Consider the following 15,233-nt stretch of genomic DNA (forward strand, 5'->3'; position numbering starts at 1 on the left):
GTCCAATACCCGAGGGGCAGGTGACTGTGGTCATAGGCTGGGTAGGGGAAACGTGCAATACCCGAGGGGCAGGTGGCTTTGGCCCTGAGGGGCTTGTCCTGAAAGTATGAACCTCCCATTCCCTGTTGGACCAGCTTCCATCTCGGACCCGTCCCCATTCATCTGTCTACACTGACTGCCGGCTTTAGTTCTCGCCCCTGTTAAACCCAACAAACCAGAGATCTGGGAGCCGGCTGGCTGGACGGACGCTGGGAGTCGCTGGGCAAACAATCGGCAGACGTGTTAGCCCCTGCACGAGGACTGGGAGCGCCTAGCCCTACTTGCCGCAGGAGGTTGTCGCCCGGTCAACGCCGTCCGCAGGGCACTGAGCCAGTTTAGTGGCAAAGAACACACACCCTATCGGCGTCAAGAGTAGCCCTATTAACTGTTTGGAAAACCTAGAGACGACTGCAGTGCTTCAGAGCGCCGCACAACGACCAGGCACAGCAGGGACACCTGCGTCACGCGAGACAAGTGAAGCGAGGCGCCCCGAGGCTCCGCCCGCCCGGGGCCATCGCCAGGACTTCGCAAGCCTCCCTCCTGACCCCGGTGTGCACACTGTCCGCCGCGCTGCGAGACCTCCGCTCCCGGAGGCAAGCCGCGCTCTCCGGCGGCGCCCGCGCACTGCGCAGAGGCTCGTGGGAAGGGTCTCTTCTCGCGAGAGGCCCTCCTCGACCGGGGAGCGCTCCGGGTTCCCCTGCGCGTGCGTGCCCCGCCCACGCCCGGCGTCTTCCGCCCGGAAGTTCCGGTCCCTGCGGCTCTCCGACGCGGCTTGTGGGGAGGTCGGGGCTGTGCGAGCAGAGGAAACGTGGATGGGTCGCAGGCGCGCCGTGACGTGTAGGTGCGAGCCGCCGGGGCCGCCCCTAGGCGACGCTCCGTGGGTTACTCTGGGCGGGCGCGGGCCCGCGGCGCCTGCGGTCGTGCTGTGGTAACAGCTTTGCCGGAGTCCGCAGGGCCGGAGGCCCTGCGTGCCTCCTTTGTGCGATGCTGGTTCGGGACTCCGCAAGCGGGCCGGGTGGGCCTGCACGGGGCGACCTTCAATTTACCGGTCTGTAAGACGAGCCTGGCAGCCATCCTAACGAACGGCCCCCCGATCCCAGGCGATGGGGAAGCGTGGGTTTGCGGTCCTGCTGTGTGGCAGTTGTATTCCCCGCGCCCCCGGCACCGGGTAGCCCGCCTAGGGTCTTGGTTTGAGTTTACAGAAGATTATACTCGGGAGATTGGAATGGCCCTGTGTTCTTGGGAATTAAATAGGTGTGGCAGAGCTTGAAGGAGGGCGCCCTATGGATAGGAAGCCTACCCGAAAGAGCACCCCTGGGTCTGAGTCTCCCTAGCACTTAAGAGCAGGGCAGGGAAATCCTAGCTCTGCATGACCTAAGCAGTTGGCCCTCCTACTCAGAGTGCTCGAGGTTGGGGTGGTCCCTCCTCTGCAGCTCTCACCCACAAGGTGCTCTTGGAAGGTTTGGACCAGCCTTCAGGAGGGGGCGGTGAGCTGGGCCGAAGGTGTCAGGGCCTAGCCAATGTCACTTATCGGAGGGGGCATAGGGGTGTGGTCTGGAGTAGAGGGATACCCTGTTGCACCAGAGAGGATCTGGCTGCAGTGCTCTCTAACCACTATCTAGTTTCTCCAGTCTCTGTCCCCATTGTTTCCAGAATCTTAGCTCTTTCAAAACCAGTCTGTCAACAAATCTGGCATGTAGAGATGTGCAGGTGCTCCCTCTGTCCTGATGGTTCTTCCTGATAGCTCAGGAAGGACTTGCCAGGGTCCTTCTGCCTTATATGAAATAATTGGATCTGAGGTGATGGGCCTCACACAGGATCACATGAGGTGTAAATGTTAGGTATTCTGACTTTTTAGGTAATATTATTAATTTTGCTACAAATTTAGTCAAAACAGCTAGTGTTTTTTTTTTCTCACTGTTGAGATTGTGTGTGTGTGTGAAACTGAAGTCCATGTAGCACAAACAGTGCTTTAACACATTGCCTCAAACATCTTTTTTTTTTTTTATCCCTAGCACTTCTTGTGAATTATGACCTTAAAGTTGCTAACACAGGTGTTTCCACTTAATGTAATTGATCTGCTTTTGAAAATCATGAATTCAGTAATAAAATGAGCCTATTCCATTACTTAAAATGGGAAAATTATGCTGAATCACACTTCTTCAAACCAGTTTAAAAAATTAAATATGGTACACTATATCTTTTAAGCATAGATTAGGCATCCTTAATGCAAAAATCTGAAATTTGAAACTGTTTTGGACTAGGGATATAACTGTTAAACATCTATGCAGATGTTCCAAAAATCCTAAAAACTCTGAAATCTGCAACACTTCTGGTCTCAGTTATTTAGAATAAGGGACACTCAACATGTAACAAACTCTTATGATGCAGCAAAACTTAAAACATAGTCTGTTGATATGCAGACATTTACTTTCTAAACCTTTAGGTGACCTCCATTAGCACCAGTAGTCTCACTGACGTCCTTGCAGTTGACATTGCTTTTGATTTTCAGTACTTGCACAGATGGCCATGCAGTTCACTTGATTGTATTTTAAGATTTTCCCTTAAAAAATGAGTTATGAATGATTAGATATATAAGCATTTGCTAACCCTAACCGACTGACACATACTGGCAAAAATACACACTCATTTTATTTTTTTGAAGTTCTGTGGATCCACATTTTGGAATGAATTCAGCTGGAAATTTTGCGCTAGTATTGCCTGGATCACACATGAGGTTTTGGTCCTTTGGTGCGTCGACTGAGACTGCTTACCTTAAGCTTATTTCAGTTGCATAGCTAGTAATTTGTGCTGGCCCTTGGCTTCTTCACAACATGACTTTGTCCAAGGAGGCCAGCACCAGTAGGCAAACTCTTCAAACCTGCGTGTGTGAGTGTGAGAGAGAGAGAGATTTCCTGATGTCCTGTTGGCCAAAGCAGTCAAATGACAGAGTCCAGGTTTATCCAACAGTACTGTATGAGTGCTTGGATATAGGGAAATGTGTTGGGAACCACTACTGGAACAGTGTACTTACTACAAGAAGTATATATTATGTATGTTTTTCCTATATAATCATGGGTACAGAATGTTGGGTTGCAAAATGCATACTTTTCGTGAAACTTAAGTATTCAAAAGCAAGGGATGTGGTAGGAATGCTCACATGGAGTCCTGTGGAGTATCCCTGTATTAATAAGATAATAGTTTACATCTGAAATACATTTCTATAACAGTTTTAGTGAAGTCATAATGTCTTCCTTTTGTTTAAGCTATTATTTCTTTGGGAAATGTTAATTTGCTGCTAGAGCTGTAGGTAATTGTTGTTTTAAGTAACCCCAAAGGAATCCTGTTTCTAATACATACCAATTGGTGTGCTTGTGGGTATGTCTTTAGTGAGAACTTTGGTGCCCATACTTGAGACATAGAGGGCTTTCTCCTATAGAGAGGCTTTTTAAAATTTTGTGTTTCAGCTCCTCTGTAGTGTGTTGAACAGGAGAATCTAGGACAAAACCAAATCAGTCCTCCATGACTCCACTCCATTCATCATTTCTCCCAGCTATGTTTCCAGAGTCTTCTGTGCATTTCCAGGAGCAACCAAAAATGGATAAATCTCTGGTGAGATGTTTCTTCATTTTGTTTTACATTGTATCTAATTACCTTTATGGAATCTGAGAATTAAAGTGCAAAAGTAGAAAAGTAAGATTCAGCCTCTAGGAAATGTATACAAATAAGATAAAGTTGGCATGTACCTTCAGCAGATTATTAGACCTTTGAGTTGAGTGCATATATATGTCTCTGGTCTTTCTGATGTCATGGCAAAAAGGGAAGGCACAATTGTTACATAATTCAACAAAACTGAAGAGTTGAGTATGCTGACTTCTCCTGGGATGTGAAGACTTGCTGGACCCAAGGTCAGAAACACTGTCTTCATTGGTCACATTTAGCTACCTTAATGAGGTTTTATTGGAATTGCTAAAATAGTTGATCCCAGACAGCTTTCGGATGACCTGGAGGATTCAATTGACCATATGTGGTTAAATAACTGTCTGCATGTTTCTCTCAACTTGTGTAACTGTAAGGTATGCTGCTAGCTGCAAAGTTGTATTTTCTGATGTATATTCCCACTGGTCGTTTGTACCTTTGCCCAGTCAATGAAGTCTTAGTTCATTTTGACAAATGCTTACCAATAACCTAAATTGTAGTCAGACCCATTGACTCCTCTCTTGAATTTTTGCCATATTTAAGACCTCTGTCCATGTTCTTTTAGAAAATCCACCTGTTATTTTCTTGTGACCTCTTGTGATTTCTTTTCTACTTCCCTGAATTTTTCTGCCTTTTTTCCCCCCCTCCAAATGCCCCGTCTTAGGCCCCATTCCCCTTACTCTTGCATTTCCTTGACTGATGCGTCCCTTTGATTTGACATTCCTATTTCCAGCTTGGACCTTTTCGCAGCCATTAGACCATAGGTTCAACTTCCCGTTGGGTACTTCTTTGTCACTATCCCAGAGGTACCCCAGGCTCCATTGTGATTTTAATTTGCATTTTTCTGGTGACTGCTACACCAAACATTTGTATGTATTAGTTGTAGAAATACCTATTCAATCCTTTGCTCATTTTTAAATCAGGGTATTATGGTTTGGATGTGAGGTATCCTCCAAAAGCTCACATGTGAGACAATGCAAGAAAGTGCAGAGAAGAAATGATTGGGTTGTGAGAGTCTTAACCCAATCAGTGAATTAATCCCCTGATGGGGATTAACTGAGTGATAACTGAAGGTAGGTAGGGTGTGGTTGGGGGAGATTGGCATTGGGGGCATGGCTTTGAGGTACATATTTGTATTTGTGAGTGGAGTCTGGCTTTCTGCTTCCCAGTCATCTGAGCTGCTTCCCTCTGCCACGTTCTTCTGTATCCTTGTTCAGCCTCACCTTGATCCCCAAGGAATGGAGTCTGCTGTCTCTAAGTTGATACCTCTGAAACTGTGAGCCCCTAAATAAACTTTTCCTCCTCTAAACATTGTTTTGGTTGGGTCTTGTAGTCACAGCAGTGAAAAAGCTGACTAAAACAAAAGGTTTTTGTTGTTGTTTTTGTTTTGTTTTTTGAGTTGTAGGATTTTGTTTTGCATGTTCTGGATATTAATCTCTTATATGTGATTGCAAATATTTTCTCCCATTCTATTGGTTATCTTTTTGTTCTTTTGATAGTGTCCTTTGATGCACAAAAGATTTTAATTTTGTATAGTTCAATTTACCTGGTTTTTGTTACTTGTGCTTTTGGTGTACTATCCAAGAAAGAATTGCTAAATCTGGTGTCATGAAGTTTCTTCCCTATGTTTTTTTTTTTTTTTTAACATTTGAAATTCACAGTTGTGGTTTGTTTTTACAATATAATGTGTGAGGTGATTGTCCCTTTATTCAGAGAGTCTGAACTTTAACACACTGCCTCTTGTGTTGAGGCAAGTCTTTCATCTCTAACTTTTACTATTGTTTGAGCTGTGCTACATTCTGTGACTAAGCCAACTGTGCAGGTGTGGATTCCACCTGCCAGGGGCCTCGTTCCCACCTCAAGGAGGGGAAGAGCTCCAGCTGCCTTTGACCTGTATGAGTGCCAGTCTCAGGACGTTTTGTTCCAGGTGCACTTTTATTTCCTTGCGCTCTCTTCTTTCACGCCACTTAGTTTTTAGGTGAAACTCTTCTGTTTTTTTTTCTTTTCTTTTCTTTTTCGTTTTGATTTCAAGTTTAGTTCCATGTGAGCAGGGAGCACATTCAGGATTTCCATCTTAAAGCGTGTCCTCTCTGTCTGGGTATCAGGTCAGCATGGTGCCATTCATGTATTGTCTGGTTGTCCCATCAGTTACCACAAGGTGTACTGATTCCCAGCCGTATGGTGGAGGGTTTGATTTCCCTCTTAAGTTCTGTGACCTTTTTTTTTTTTTTTCACAGCCTAAGAGACTTTTTGGGGGGTGCACACGCATTCATAACTGTTGTTACCTTGAGTGGTCTTTTGTCTGTGCTCGTGTGTTTTGTATTGAAGTTTGTTTCCTCTGGTAGCTCTACTTGAGCTTTTTGTTTTTAGTTTTCACATAGTGTATTTTTCCACCCTTTTACTTTCAGTCAGTGTCTATATTTATTTATTTGTTTTCATGTCTTTATATCTAAATTATCTTTGTGGAGAGCATATTGCTGAGTCTATTTTTTTGTCAAGTCCAAGAGTCTCTGTCTTAAGTACTTAACTCTGTTTACATTAAATCATTACTATGATGATTTAACACTACCATTTTACTATTTTCTGTTTCTCTCATCTGATATTTATTTCTTTGTTTCCTCTTTCCTGTCTTCTTTTGGGTTAACCAGGTATTATTAGTGTAGTCTTCCCTTGGTGTCTGTGGGGCACAGGTTCCAGGGACCCCCACAGGTACCAAAATATTACCTTACATAAAATGCTGTAGTATTTATTTGCCTATAACCTTGCATGTCATCTCATACACTTTATCTCTAAATTGCTATAATACTTAATGCAATTTAAATGCTGTGTAAATAGTTTTAATAGTTATATTGCTTGTTCGGGAATAATGACAGTTTTAAAAAAAACTCCACTGGTTCAGTACAGAGGTAATTTTTTTTTTTTTTCAAATTTTTATCTGAAATTGGTTGAATGTGCAGATGCAGAACCCATAGGAAGGGCCTGCTGTATACCTTGGAAAGCTTGTTAAGGTTATGTGTGGCCACTAAGCTTGTTCTAGTTTACTCACAAGAGAGAGATGAGGGTGTCTCCATGCAGAGGAAAGACCATCCTCAGGTAGAACTGAAGCTTCAGAAGCCCCAGCCTGCAGCTCCACCACCACAGTTTAGGAAAACTGCTATTGCCTGAATCCCTGGGTCTGGTTCTTGGTATGGCAGCCATGGGAAACCATTGTGCTGTACTTAGTTCACTATTGTTTGAGGATCTTCAGTTTGTCATACCTATAGTGTTTCAGCATAGCTTCCCTTAAAATGCAGTGCTTTGGGCTGGGGTTGTGGCTCAGTGATAGAGCACTTGCCTGGCATGTGTGAGGCATTGGGTTCAATTCTCAGCATATAAATAAATGAGTAAAATAAAACACCTATCAACAATTTAAAAAAAAAATGCAGGTACTTTTCAATGGAATGGTTCTCTGTCCTTTCTGCTTCTGTTTTTGCACATGTGTTGTTACATGCTGAATCTGCATACATTAGGAGTTACCTAGATGTTGTAGTAATTTTGCTTGAGCAATCATATATCTTTAAAAGAGATTAAGAAGAGGAAAAGTGCTGGGTGCCGTGGAGCATACCTGTAATCCCAGTGGCTGGGGAGGCTGAGGTAGGAGGATTGCAAGTTCAGAGCCAGCCTTAGCTACTAAGCAAGTCCCTGACCAACATAGTGAGGCCCTGTCTCAAAACTAAAAAATATAAAAAGGGCCGGGGATGTGGCTCAGTGGTTAGGCACCCTGGGATCAATCCCTGATACCAAAAAAAGAAATAAAAAAAGAAGAGGAAAAGTTACTACAGTCCATCATGTCGTGTACCTATTTCCCATTTTCTTTGACCCTAATCCTTCTCAGTCATTTAAGTCAGTTCTTGGGGCCGTCTCTTGCAGCCTTCAGAACATCTCTGGCACTCTTGCAGAATAGGTTTGCTGGCAGTGAATCATCTTAGTTGTCTTTATCTGAAAATGTCTTTGATTCACTTTGTCTTTAGGATAGTTCCTTCGGGTGTGGGATTGTGTGTTTCTGTCAGCACTGTGCAGCTGTCTTTCCCATGAGGAGGAATTGGCCATTCCTCACATGTGGCTGTCCCAGGCATGCAGTGGCTGTCCTTTCTTTGACTGCTTTCACACTCTTCTTTTTTCTTTGAGTCTCATTAGTTCCACTGTGACATGCCCAGGTAGTTTTTGACCTGATGATGGGAGGTTGAGTGTCTTGAGCCTGTAAACTGCTGTCTTTCACAACATTTGAGAAGGTTTTAGCCATTGTTTCTAAACACGTTTTGTGTTCTGTTCTTGTTTATTTTTGAAATTAACTTCCGCACTGTTTTCTGAGCCTCTATTTTCTTCTTCTTCTTCTTTCTTCTTCTTCTTCTTCTTCTGCTTCTTCTTCTTCTTCTGCTTCTTCTTCTTCTTCTGCTTCTTCTTTTTTTCTTTTTTTTTAATAAAGTTTAGAAAATGTCTATTGACCATCTTCAGGTTCTGTTGTTTTCTTTTGCCTTTTCCAATCTGCTGCTAAATCCATCAGTAAACTTCCATTCTGGTTTTGTAATGGTTTTGTGGGTTTAGACTTTATGTTTTCTTTTGGTTTATTTTTTCAACTGCTGGTCCTCCTTTGTGTCTTTCTTGACATGAAGATGGTCCTAGGTGGCTGAGCAGTCTTGTCTCACAACAGCTGGGTGGACTGTGGTTTGTTTCTGGGGATTTTTCTCCTCTACACGAGTAACCCACCTCTTCCAATTTCTTTATCTGCACAGTGATTCTGAGTTTTATCCTGGGTGTTAAAAACCTTAGAGTTTGTGGATACTGCTTAATTCTCTGGAAGTGTGATTTTTGTTCTGCAAGGCAGTGAATTAAAAATCCAAACTATTCCTTACAGGGATCAGTAGCTGATTCTCTATCTCTTTTGCTGTTTTTTTTTTTTTTTTTTAAATTGATTCTTTTTAGTTATATGTAACATTAGGCTACATTTTGACATAATCACAGAAGCATGGAATATAATGTGTTCTAATTCAGTCTCCAGCATTTCCCCTGTTCCCCTTCCTCCTCTCCTGATCCTTCTGCAACTTAGTTTTAGAATCAGTTTCTTGTGGTCCCCTTTGTGGTTTCCCGAGTATGTGAGTTGGCCAGTACTCCAGTGGGTCTTGTGTGCTGAGCTGGTGGCTTGTATTCTTTAGCTCACACACTCCCATGGTCCCTCTCAGCTTTGTGGTTGTTGCCTCAGCATGACCCAGCAGAACTGCAGCTTTTGTGCCTCAGTGTTGTCTGTGTGATGGTCACAGTAATCTTTTTTGAGATGGGGCCTTTGCCCAGGCTGGTCTTGGACTCCTGGGCTCAGCCATCTTCCTGCCTTAGCCTCCTGAGTCACAGTGTTTATCATGAGCTCTGAAGTGCTAAAGTAAGATTCTCAGTATCGAGCTTTTCCTTGATGCTGGAGTAAGCCTTACACATTCCTTCTCAGCTGTCATGGGTGTTCTCTCTGTCAGTGAACACAAGTACCCCTCAAGTTCTGCATTCATGCCTTTTCTCCTTTGAATCTGAGACTCTTCTTAGCATGCTGTTACTCTCTTGACTTCAGCTGCCTCTGAACCCCTGCTGTTCCCTGGACGTTTGCCTTCAGTTTCAAGTTCCCTGCACTTGGTTCACATGTCCACTGCCAGCTGGACATACCCATGATGATGCAGAAGCTTCAGCACCATGTGTCTACCACATCTGTGCATCAGATTCTTGGGCGTTTTACCCATTTTTAGTTGACAGCACCGGCATCTTCGGAGCCACCCATACACCTGGTGGCAAACACCCTCTTCACCCCTGAACAGCAGTTAGTATCAACTTCTGTGTCTGCCATTTCTTTTGTTTTCATCACTGTTCCAGGATTGCTTCCCTGTTCTTTATTCTTCTCTGTGTCCTGCTGTGGGTGGTCTGTCATGTGGTTCTTCCCCTGACTCTCCTTTTGAAGCCCTTCCCTAATTCTCCTTTCAGGAGTCAGTGTTAAAATGCAAATCTGGGCACATAACTTCCTTTTGCTGGCCTCTCATTGTTTGTACCCTGTATTCACTTTCAAGTGCACACAAACTTGTGGATTTAGGAGGGAAATATAAGGATGCCTTTGAGCATGTGTTAATCTGTAGGTAATTTACTAACAACAGCGAGCACAGGTATTTTTTTTTTACTGGAGTCAAGTGTTAAATGAAGAACACCCCACAACCAGCTCCTTGAACACTGCAAAGCCCAGGGTTGCTCACCTGGACACTGCCCTTTGCAGTTCTGTTCACATGCTGTGTCCTGCATGGTTTCAGGACTGGACTATTGCTGCCCTGTGTTCATAACACATTCATGGGGAAGATTGGTACTCTGGCTCTTCTGTGGAGAGCAGTCTGATAATGCAGAAAAACATTGTTTTCCGACTTCCATGTTACCCTGATTTCCATTACAGTCATGTCTGAATTAGCTAAATACGCTAGTCCAGCATGCATTTACATTTAAAGTCCTCATAGCAGATCAGAAGCTCATGGGAGAGGGGTTTCCATATCTGTCTCTGGCAACAGGGCGTTTCCAGATTGGCAAGGGAAGCTACATGTGGCAGTTTAGTAGTGGGCAGGATGTTTCTGCTGTGACTTTCTTTCTCCCATGGAGTGGCCTACAGAGTATGTTCACATACACACAGAATGAACTCCAGACTTTGTGTTCTCATGAACTGTTGCTGATGACTTGAATTAGAGGCATTTCTGTTGCAGGGCTTGGTGTCATTTGAGGACGTGGCTGTGGACTTCAGCTGGGAGGAATGGCAGGACCTGGATGAAGCTCAGAGAACCTTGTACAGGGATGTGATGCTAGAGACCTATAGCAGTCTGGAGTCCTTGGGTGAGTGAAGGTCTCAGTAATGTGAGGAGCAACAGTTTGTTCTGAGGAAGTGTGAGCACTCACAGGGCTTACTGGTGCTGGGGCATAGGGTTCCACTCTTGAAGAATGTGTCACCCCAACAAAGGTTCAGACTGGCCTCTTCATTACCCTCCTGAAGCAATACTGTTGTCATTCCTCAGAGGACCCAAAGTAGCAGTGTGGCCAAAGTCCTGCACTCTTTCCCCAGCAGGGCACTGCATCCCCAAACCCAAGGCGATCGTCAAGCTGGAGCAAGGAGCAGAGCCATGGCTGGCAGAAGAGCCCCCAGACCAGAGCCTCCCAGGTGAGTCAGCACACCTGGGCAGGGGGCCGGGGCGGGGCAGAGCCCAGCTAACGTGGGCCAAGCGAGCTACACGCTGCCTTTTCCCTGGTGCCACACCTGCATCAGACACCTGCACTGTAGTCTTCACAGGTGGCTCCCCCGTGTCCCTCCCCCATCCCATGGCTCATGGACTTTGTTCTCACAAACTTCTCTAAAGCCTCAGTCGCTCTTCTCCCTTCACACTTCAGGACTGTCCCCCCAGGCATCTATCATGACATTCACTTGTTCCTTCAGTGTTTGCCAGGGAGATGACTCACAGGTGCTGGTGTTTGGTGGCTGTGAGAATAACAGCAGTGATCAAACACATGTGTCTCCTTTTAAAGAACTTAATTTTTTTTTTTCCCAAGAAAGAAAAACCGAATATATGTAGTTGTACTTGTGAGATAAGAACCACCAAAAATGTTTTGCCAGGATAAGGCAGAGGGAGTGGGATGTATTTGGGGAAGGGTCCCAAGGGGAGGCAGTTTTAGAGATTATAGTTTACTTTGGGATAGCTTAATTTTGAGGAGGTGATTTTCCAGATTCAGCATGTAATGTAGAGTGCATATCAGTACTGGAGATATGACTTTGGAAACCAGTAGTTTAAAGCTGTGATTTAAAATCAAGAGCTGGACTGGTGGTGTAGCTCAGCAACAGAGTGCTTGCCTACTGTGTGTGAGGCACTGGTTCGATTCTCAGCACTCCATATAAATAAAGGAATAAAAGATCCATTAACAACTAAAAGCAATATTTAAAAAAAAAAAGTCAAGAGCTATTACTTATAAAGGTCACCTAGGTAGCAAAGAAACAAAGGAAACCCAGGAGCCAGTTTTGTGTACAGAACAGAAGATTCTATGATGCTGAGGATGACCCAGCATAGGCCAAAGTCCTGCACTCTTTCCCCAGCAGGGCACTGCATCCCCAGACCTGAGGCGATCGTCAAGCTGGAGCAAGGAGCAGAGCCATGGCTGGCAGAAGAGCCCCCAGACCAGAGCCTCCCAGGTGAGTCAGCACACCTGGGCAGGGGGCCGGGGCGGGGCAGAGCCCAGCTAATGTGGGCCATTGACCTCCTCTCACAGTCTTTCCCAGTTGGGAGGAGAGCTGGAGATCTGGGTTTCCAGGCCAGGTGAACCAAGGATGTTGTGTTGAGGGCTCAAGTTTCTGTTTGGGAGTGGAGTTTGAAGTGACCATTTTCCCTTTCTCTTTGTGGGACGTACAAAAACAATAAGAGTGAAATACATGCAAGAGAGGCCATTTCCTATGAAACCAGGAGAGCACATGCTCCAGAAATGGGAGAGTGCCAGGGCTGTGGTCCCAGCCAGAAGACTTCTCAGAGGTAGCAGCACAGCCTGGGTTGCAGAAACAGAACCTTTAGATCAGGAGGGAGTGCCCAAGGTGGCACCGGGTGTCGACTCTGCCTGTCATGGCTCTGAGAAGCAGAGGATGTCAGGTTGAGCTAGGCTGTGGTGGACATTGTCTTCGTCTAGGTTGTATAAGAGATTTAAAGACCCCACAGATGCCTTGTAGCTGTTCCCCCACGGAGTGGTGAAGACTAAACAAATGTAGGAACAGAGCCTTGCCCCTAGGAGCACTGCTGCTCAGGTGACAGATGGCCCTGTTGGCTCTGTGGTTGCAGACCCTGGGAACTACCATCTTCAAAGCTAAAGGATGAGAAAAGAAGTGTTACATAATGAACAGTTACTAAGAAAAAAACAGACAAATGGAAAAACAAGTGGCAGAGAAGCACTCAACATACAGCTAGGCAGTGGTTGGATATTTTGACTAAATAGTTCCTCAGATATTAAAAAGACAGAAAACTCAAAGAGGCAGAGAAAAAGAGGATTTAGCATAGTAAAATTTACCAGTACTGTTTGTTACATCAACTTACAAGGGAGAAAAGGCATATACTTATCATACATCCATACCTATTTTTGATATTTTAAATCGGTATGCCACTAGGATACAAAGAAACTTCATACCTTTATTTGAGTATTCCATAAGAAATGCCTAAGTGTGCTTCATTGGCATGTTTTTATGTTGTTGATCATTTCAGATGTCCAGAAAGTGGAGGATCTGATTGAGACCAGCCAGGAGAGTAGAGACAGACATCTGTGGCAAGTTCTGATCACCAGCCACAGTGCAACAGAGGAGAGAGTTGAATTACAAAGAACATTTAATTTGAGCTCAAGCCAGATTTCAGAGCTGATTTTAAGTAATGGGAACTATTTAGGAATGAGGACAGAAGAGCTTGTTGTATATCAGAACATGCTTCTCCCTGGCAAGCCTGATGCCGTGCATGTAGGGGAGGAGGGCATGGCTGGAAAGCCTCTCAGGTACCCTGAGCATCATGAGGTTCAGGCGATGCAGCGGGACCTTGAACATGGCAGAGAAGGTGGGGCCTGCAGCACAGGGACGATACTCTTCATCCAGGAAAGGGTTCACCTGGGAGAGCCCTCCTGCAAATACAGTGCCTGTGCAGAGGGCTTCGGTCAGTTTGCCCTTGGTGTCCAGGAGATAACCCAGGTGGGAAGGAGAGCTTGTGAGTGTGGGGTCTGCGGGAAGACCCTCTCCATCAAGCCCATGCTCACTCACCACCAGAGAATGAAACCCTTGGTGTGCAGTGAATGTGAGAAGCCCTTCATGACACAGCAGAGGACACACACACAGGAGCCCTGTGAGTGCGACTCAGGTGCTCGGTCTCTCTGCCGGAAGCCAGACCTCACTTTACAGCCCAGAGCTCATGCAGGGGAGAAGCCCCATGAGTGTCACGAGTGCGGGAAGTCTTTCTACCGCAGGTCTGACCTCACTGTGCACCAGAGGACCCACACAGGGGAGAAGCCCTATGAGTGTGACGAGTGCAGGAAGTCTTTCAACCAGAAGTCAAACCTGAGCCGGCACCAGAGGACGCACACGGGAGAGAAGCCTTATGAATGCAGCAAATGCGGGAAGTCTTTCAACCAGAAGTCAGACCTCATTTTACACCAGAGAACCCACACTGGAGAGAAACCCTATGAATGTAAGGAGTGTGGGAAGTCTTTCTACAAGAAGTCAGACCTCACTGTGCACCAGAGGACTCATACAGGAGAGAAGCCCTACGAATGTGATGAGTGTGGGAAAACTTTCTATCAGAAGTCAAAACTCACTGTTCACCAGAGAACCCACACTGGAGAGAAGCCCTACGAATGTAAGGAGTGCGGAAAGTCTTTCTACCAGAAGTCAGACCTCACTGTGCATCAGAGGACCCACACGGGGGAGAAGCCCTATGGATGTAGCAAATGTGGGAAGTCTTTCTACCAGAAGTCCGTCCTCACTGTGCACCAGAGGACCCACACAGGAGAGAAGCCCTATGGATGTGATGCATGTAGGAAGACCTTTTGCCAGAAGTCACACCTCAGCAGGCACCAGAGAACTCACACAAGGTAGAAACCTGTGCGTAAAGAATGTGGGAAATCTTTCCATGGGAAGTCTAACCTTGGTAAGCATCAGAGAACTCACAGGAGAGAAGTGACAGCCATTGTCAGAGCACGTCTCAGCAAGCTTCAGAGAACTTCCACAGAGGAACCCTGCGTGACAGAGGCAGGTGTGTGTTCCCAAGTCTACTCTCCTTCCAGCTGGACACACACTGAGCCCACACTTCTCAGCTTTATTGTTGTGTACTGGACCTGAGCTCTGTCCAGAGGGATGTGGAGGTCATGCCCAGTTCTAGTGACTGGTGACTATGTAGTGCTTCCTAATTTCCCATTCCCTGTGGGACTGAAGTCAAGATGACCTCAGGGTGGCACTGGGAGCTGTTGGTGGGAGAAGGCCTCTGCAATTTGAGACAAGGAATTGATTGAGGAGAGCAGAGGTCTCTAAACCTCTACCCCAGAATTTCCCTTTGTACTTTGCATTAGTGAGAAATAAATACTTACTGTTGAGCCATTGCATGTGTGGTCTGTTTGCATTACAACAAAATTGTATACTTTTCCTGATTGACTTTTTGAATGTGGAAAATCTGGGCAGAGTTACGGGTCCCTGTTTATCACAAAATCCACACAAGAGAAAAAAAACTTATAGTGCCTCCTTTCATCCCTAAGTTGGTGTATGGAAGGTTCAAAGAAACTGGAGAAATGAATTTGGGGATACTTTGATCAGGGAGGGACAGCTCAGTACACAGAGTAAATTTTGTTAATGTTACAAATTACCAGTTTTAAACAAAGTACAATATTTTTGTACGTCAAAATTTTAAATGGACAGAAAACACGTGATACAGTGGACAGAAATTTTCAAATAGAAA

General features: G+C 45.2%; 1 protein-coding gene across 9 annotated transcripts; it reads left to right on the forward strand.

The window, feature by feature from the left end:
* The first annotated feature begins 769 nt into the window (after positions 1 to 769).
* LOC306669913 (uncharacterized protein) lies at positions 770 to 14,878 on the forward strand. 9 transcript variants are annotated; one of them, XM_079154108.1, is made up of 7 exons: positions 770 to 880; positions 3,507 to 3,651; positions 10,491 to 10,617; positions 10,844 to 10,939; positions 11,864 to 11,963; positions 12,187 to 12,293; positions 13,011 to 14,878. In XM_079154108.1, exons 2-7 carry the CDS (start codon positions 3,562 to 3,564, stop codon positions 14,378 to 14,380), a joined length of 1,890 nt encoding a protein of 629 aa, XP_079010234.1. In that variant the 5' UTR covers positions 770 to 880; positions 3,507 to 3,561; the 3' UTR covers positions 14,381 to 14,878. The 9 variants fall into 9 exon arrangements, with proteins under 9 accessions (XP_079010234.1, XP_079010236.1, XP_079010237.1 ...); XM_079154110.1 differs by having other exon boundaries at positions 11,867 to 11,963; XM_079154111.1 differs by having other exon boundaries at positions 10,847 to 10,939.
* Positions 14,879 to 15,233: the final 355 nt, after the last annotated feature.

The sequence above is a fragment of the Sciurus vulgaris genome (genome assembly GCF_902686455.1).
Source record: "Sciurus vulgaris genome assembly, chromosome: 9".
Taxonomy (NCBI): domain Eukaryota; kingdom Metazoa; phylum Chordata; class Mammalia; order Rodentia; family Sciuridae; genus Sciurus; species Sciurus vulgaris.

Bases quoted from the DNA above. Each gene is read 5' to 3' on its own strand.
- LOC306669913 (XM_079154108.1), top strand. From the start codon at position 3,562: ATGACTCCACTCCATTCATCATTTCTCCCAGCTATGTTTCCAGAGTCT. The intron at 10,618-10,843 runs GTGAGTGAAGGT...CTCTTTCCCCAG, and splicing joins TAGCAGTCTGGAGTCCTTGG to CAGGGCACTGCATCCCCAAA. The intron at 10,940-11,863 runs GTGAGTCAGCAC...CTCTTTCCCCAG, and splicing joins CCCAGACCAGAGCCTCCCAG to CAGGGCACTGCATCCCCAGA.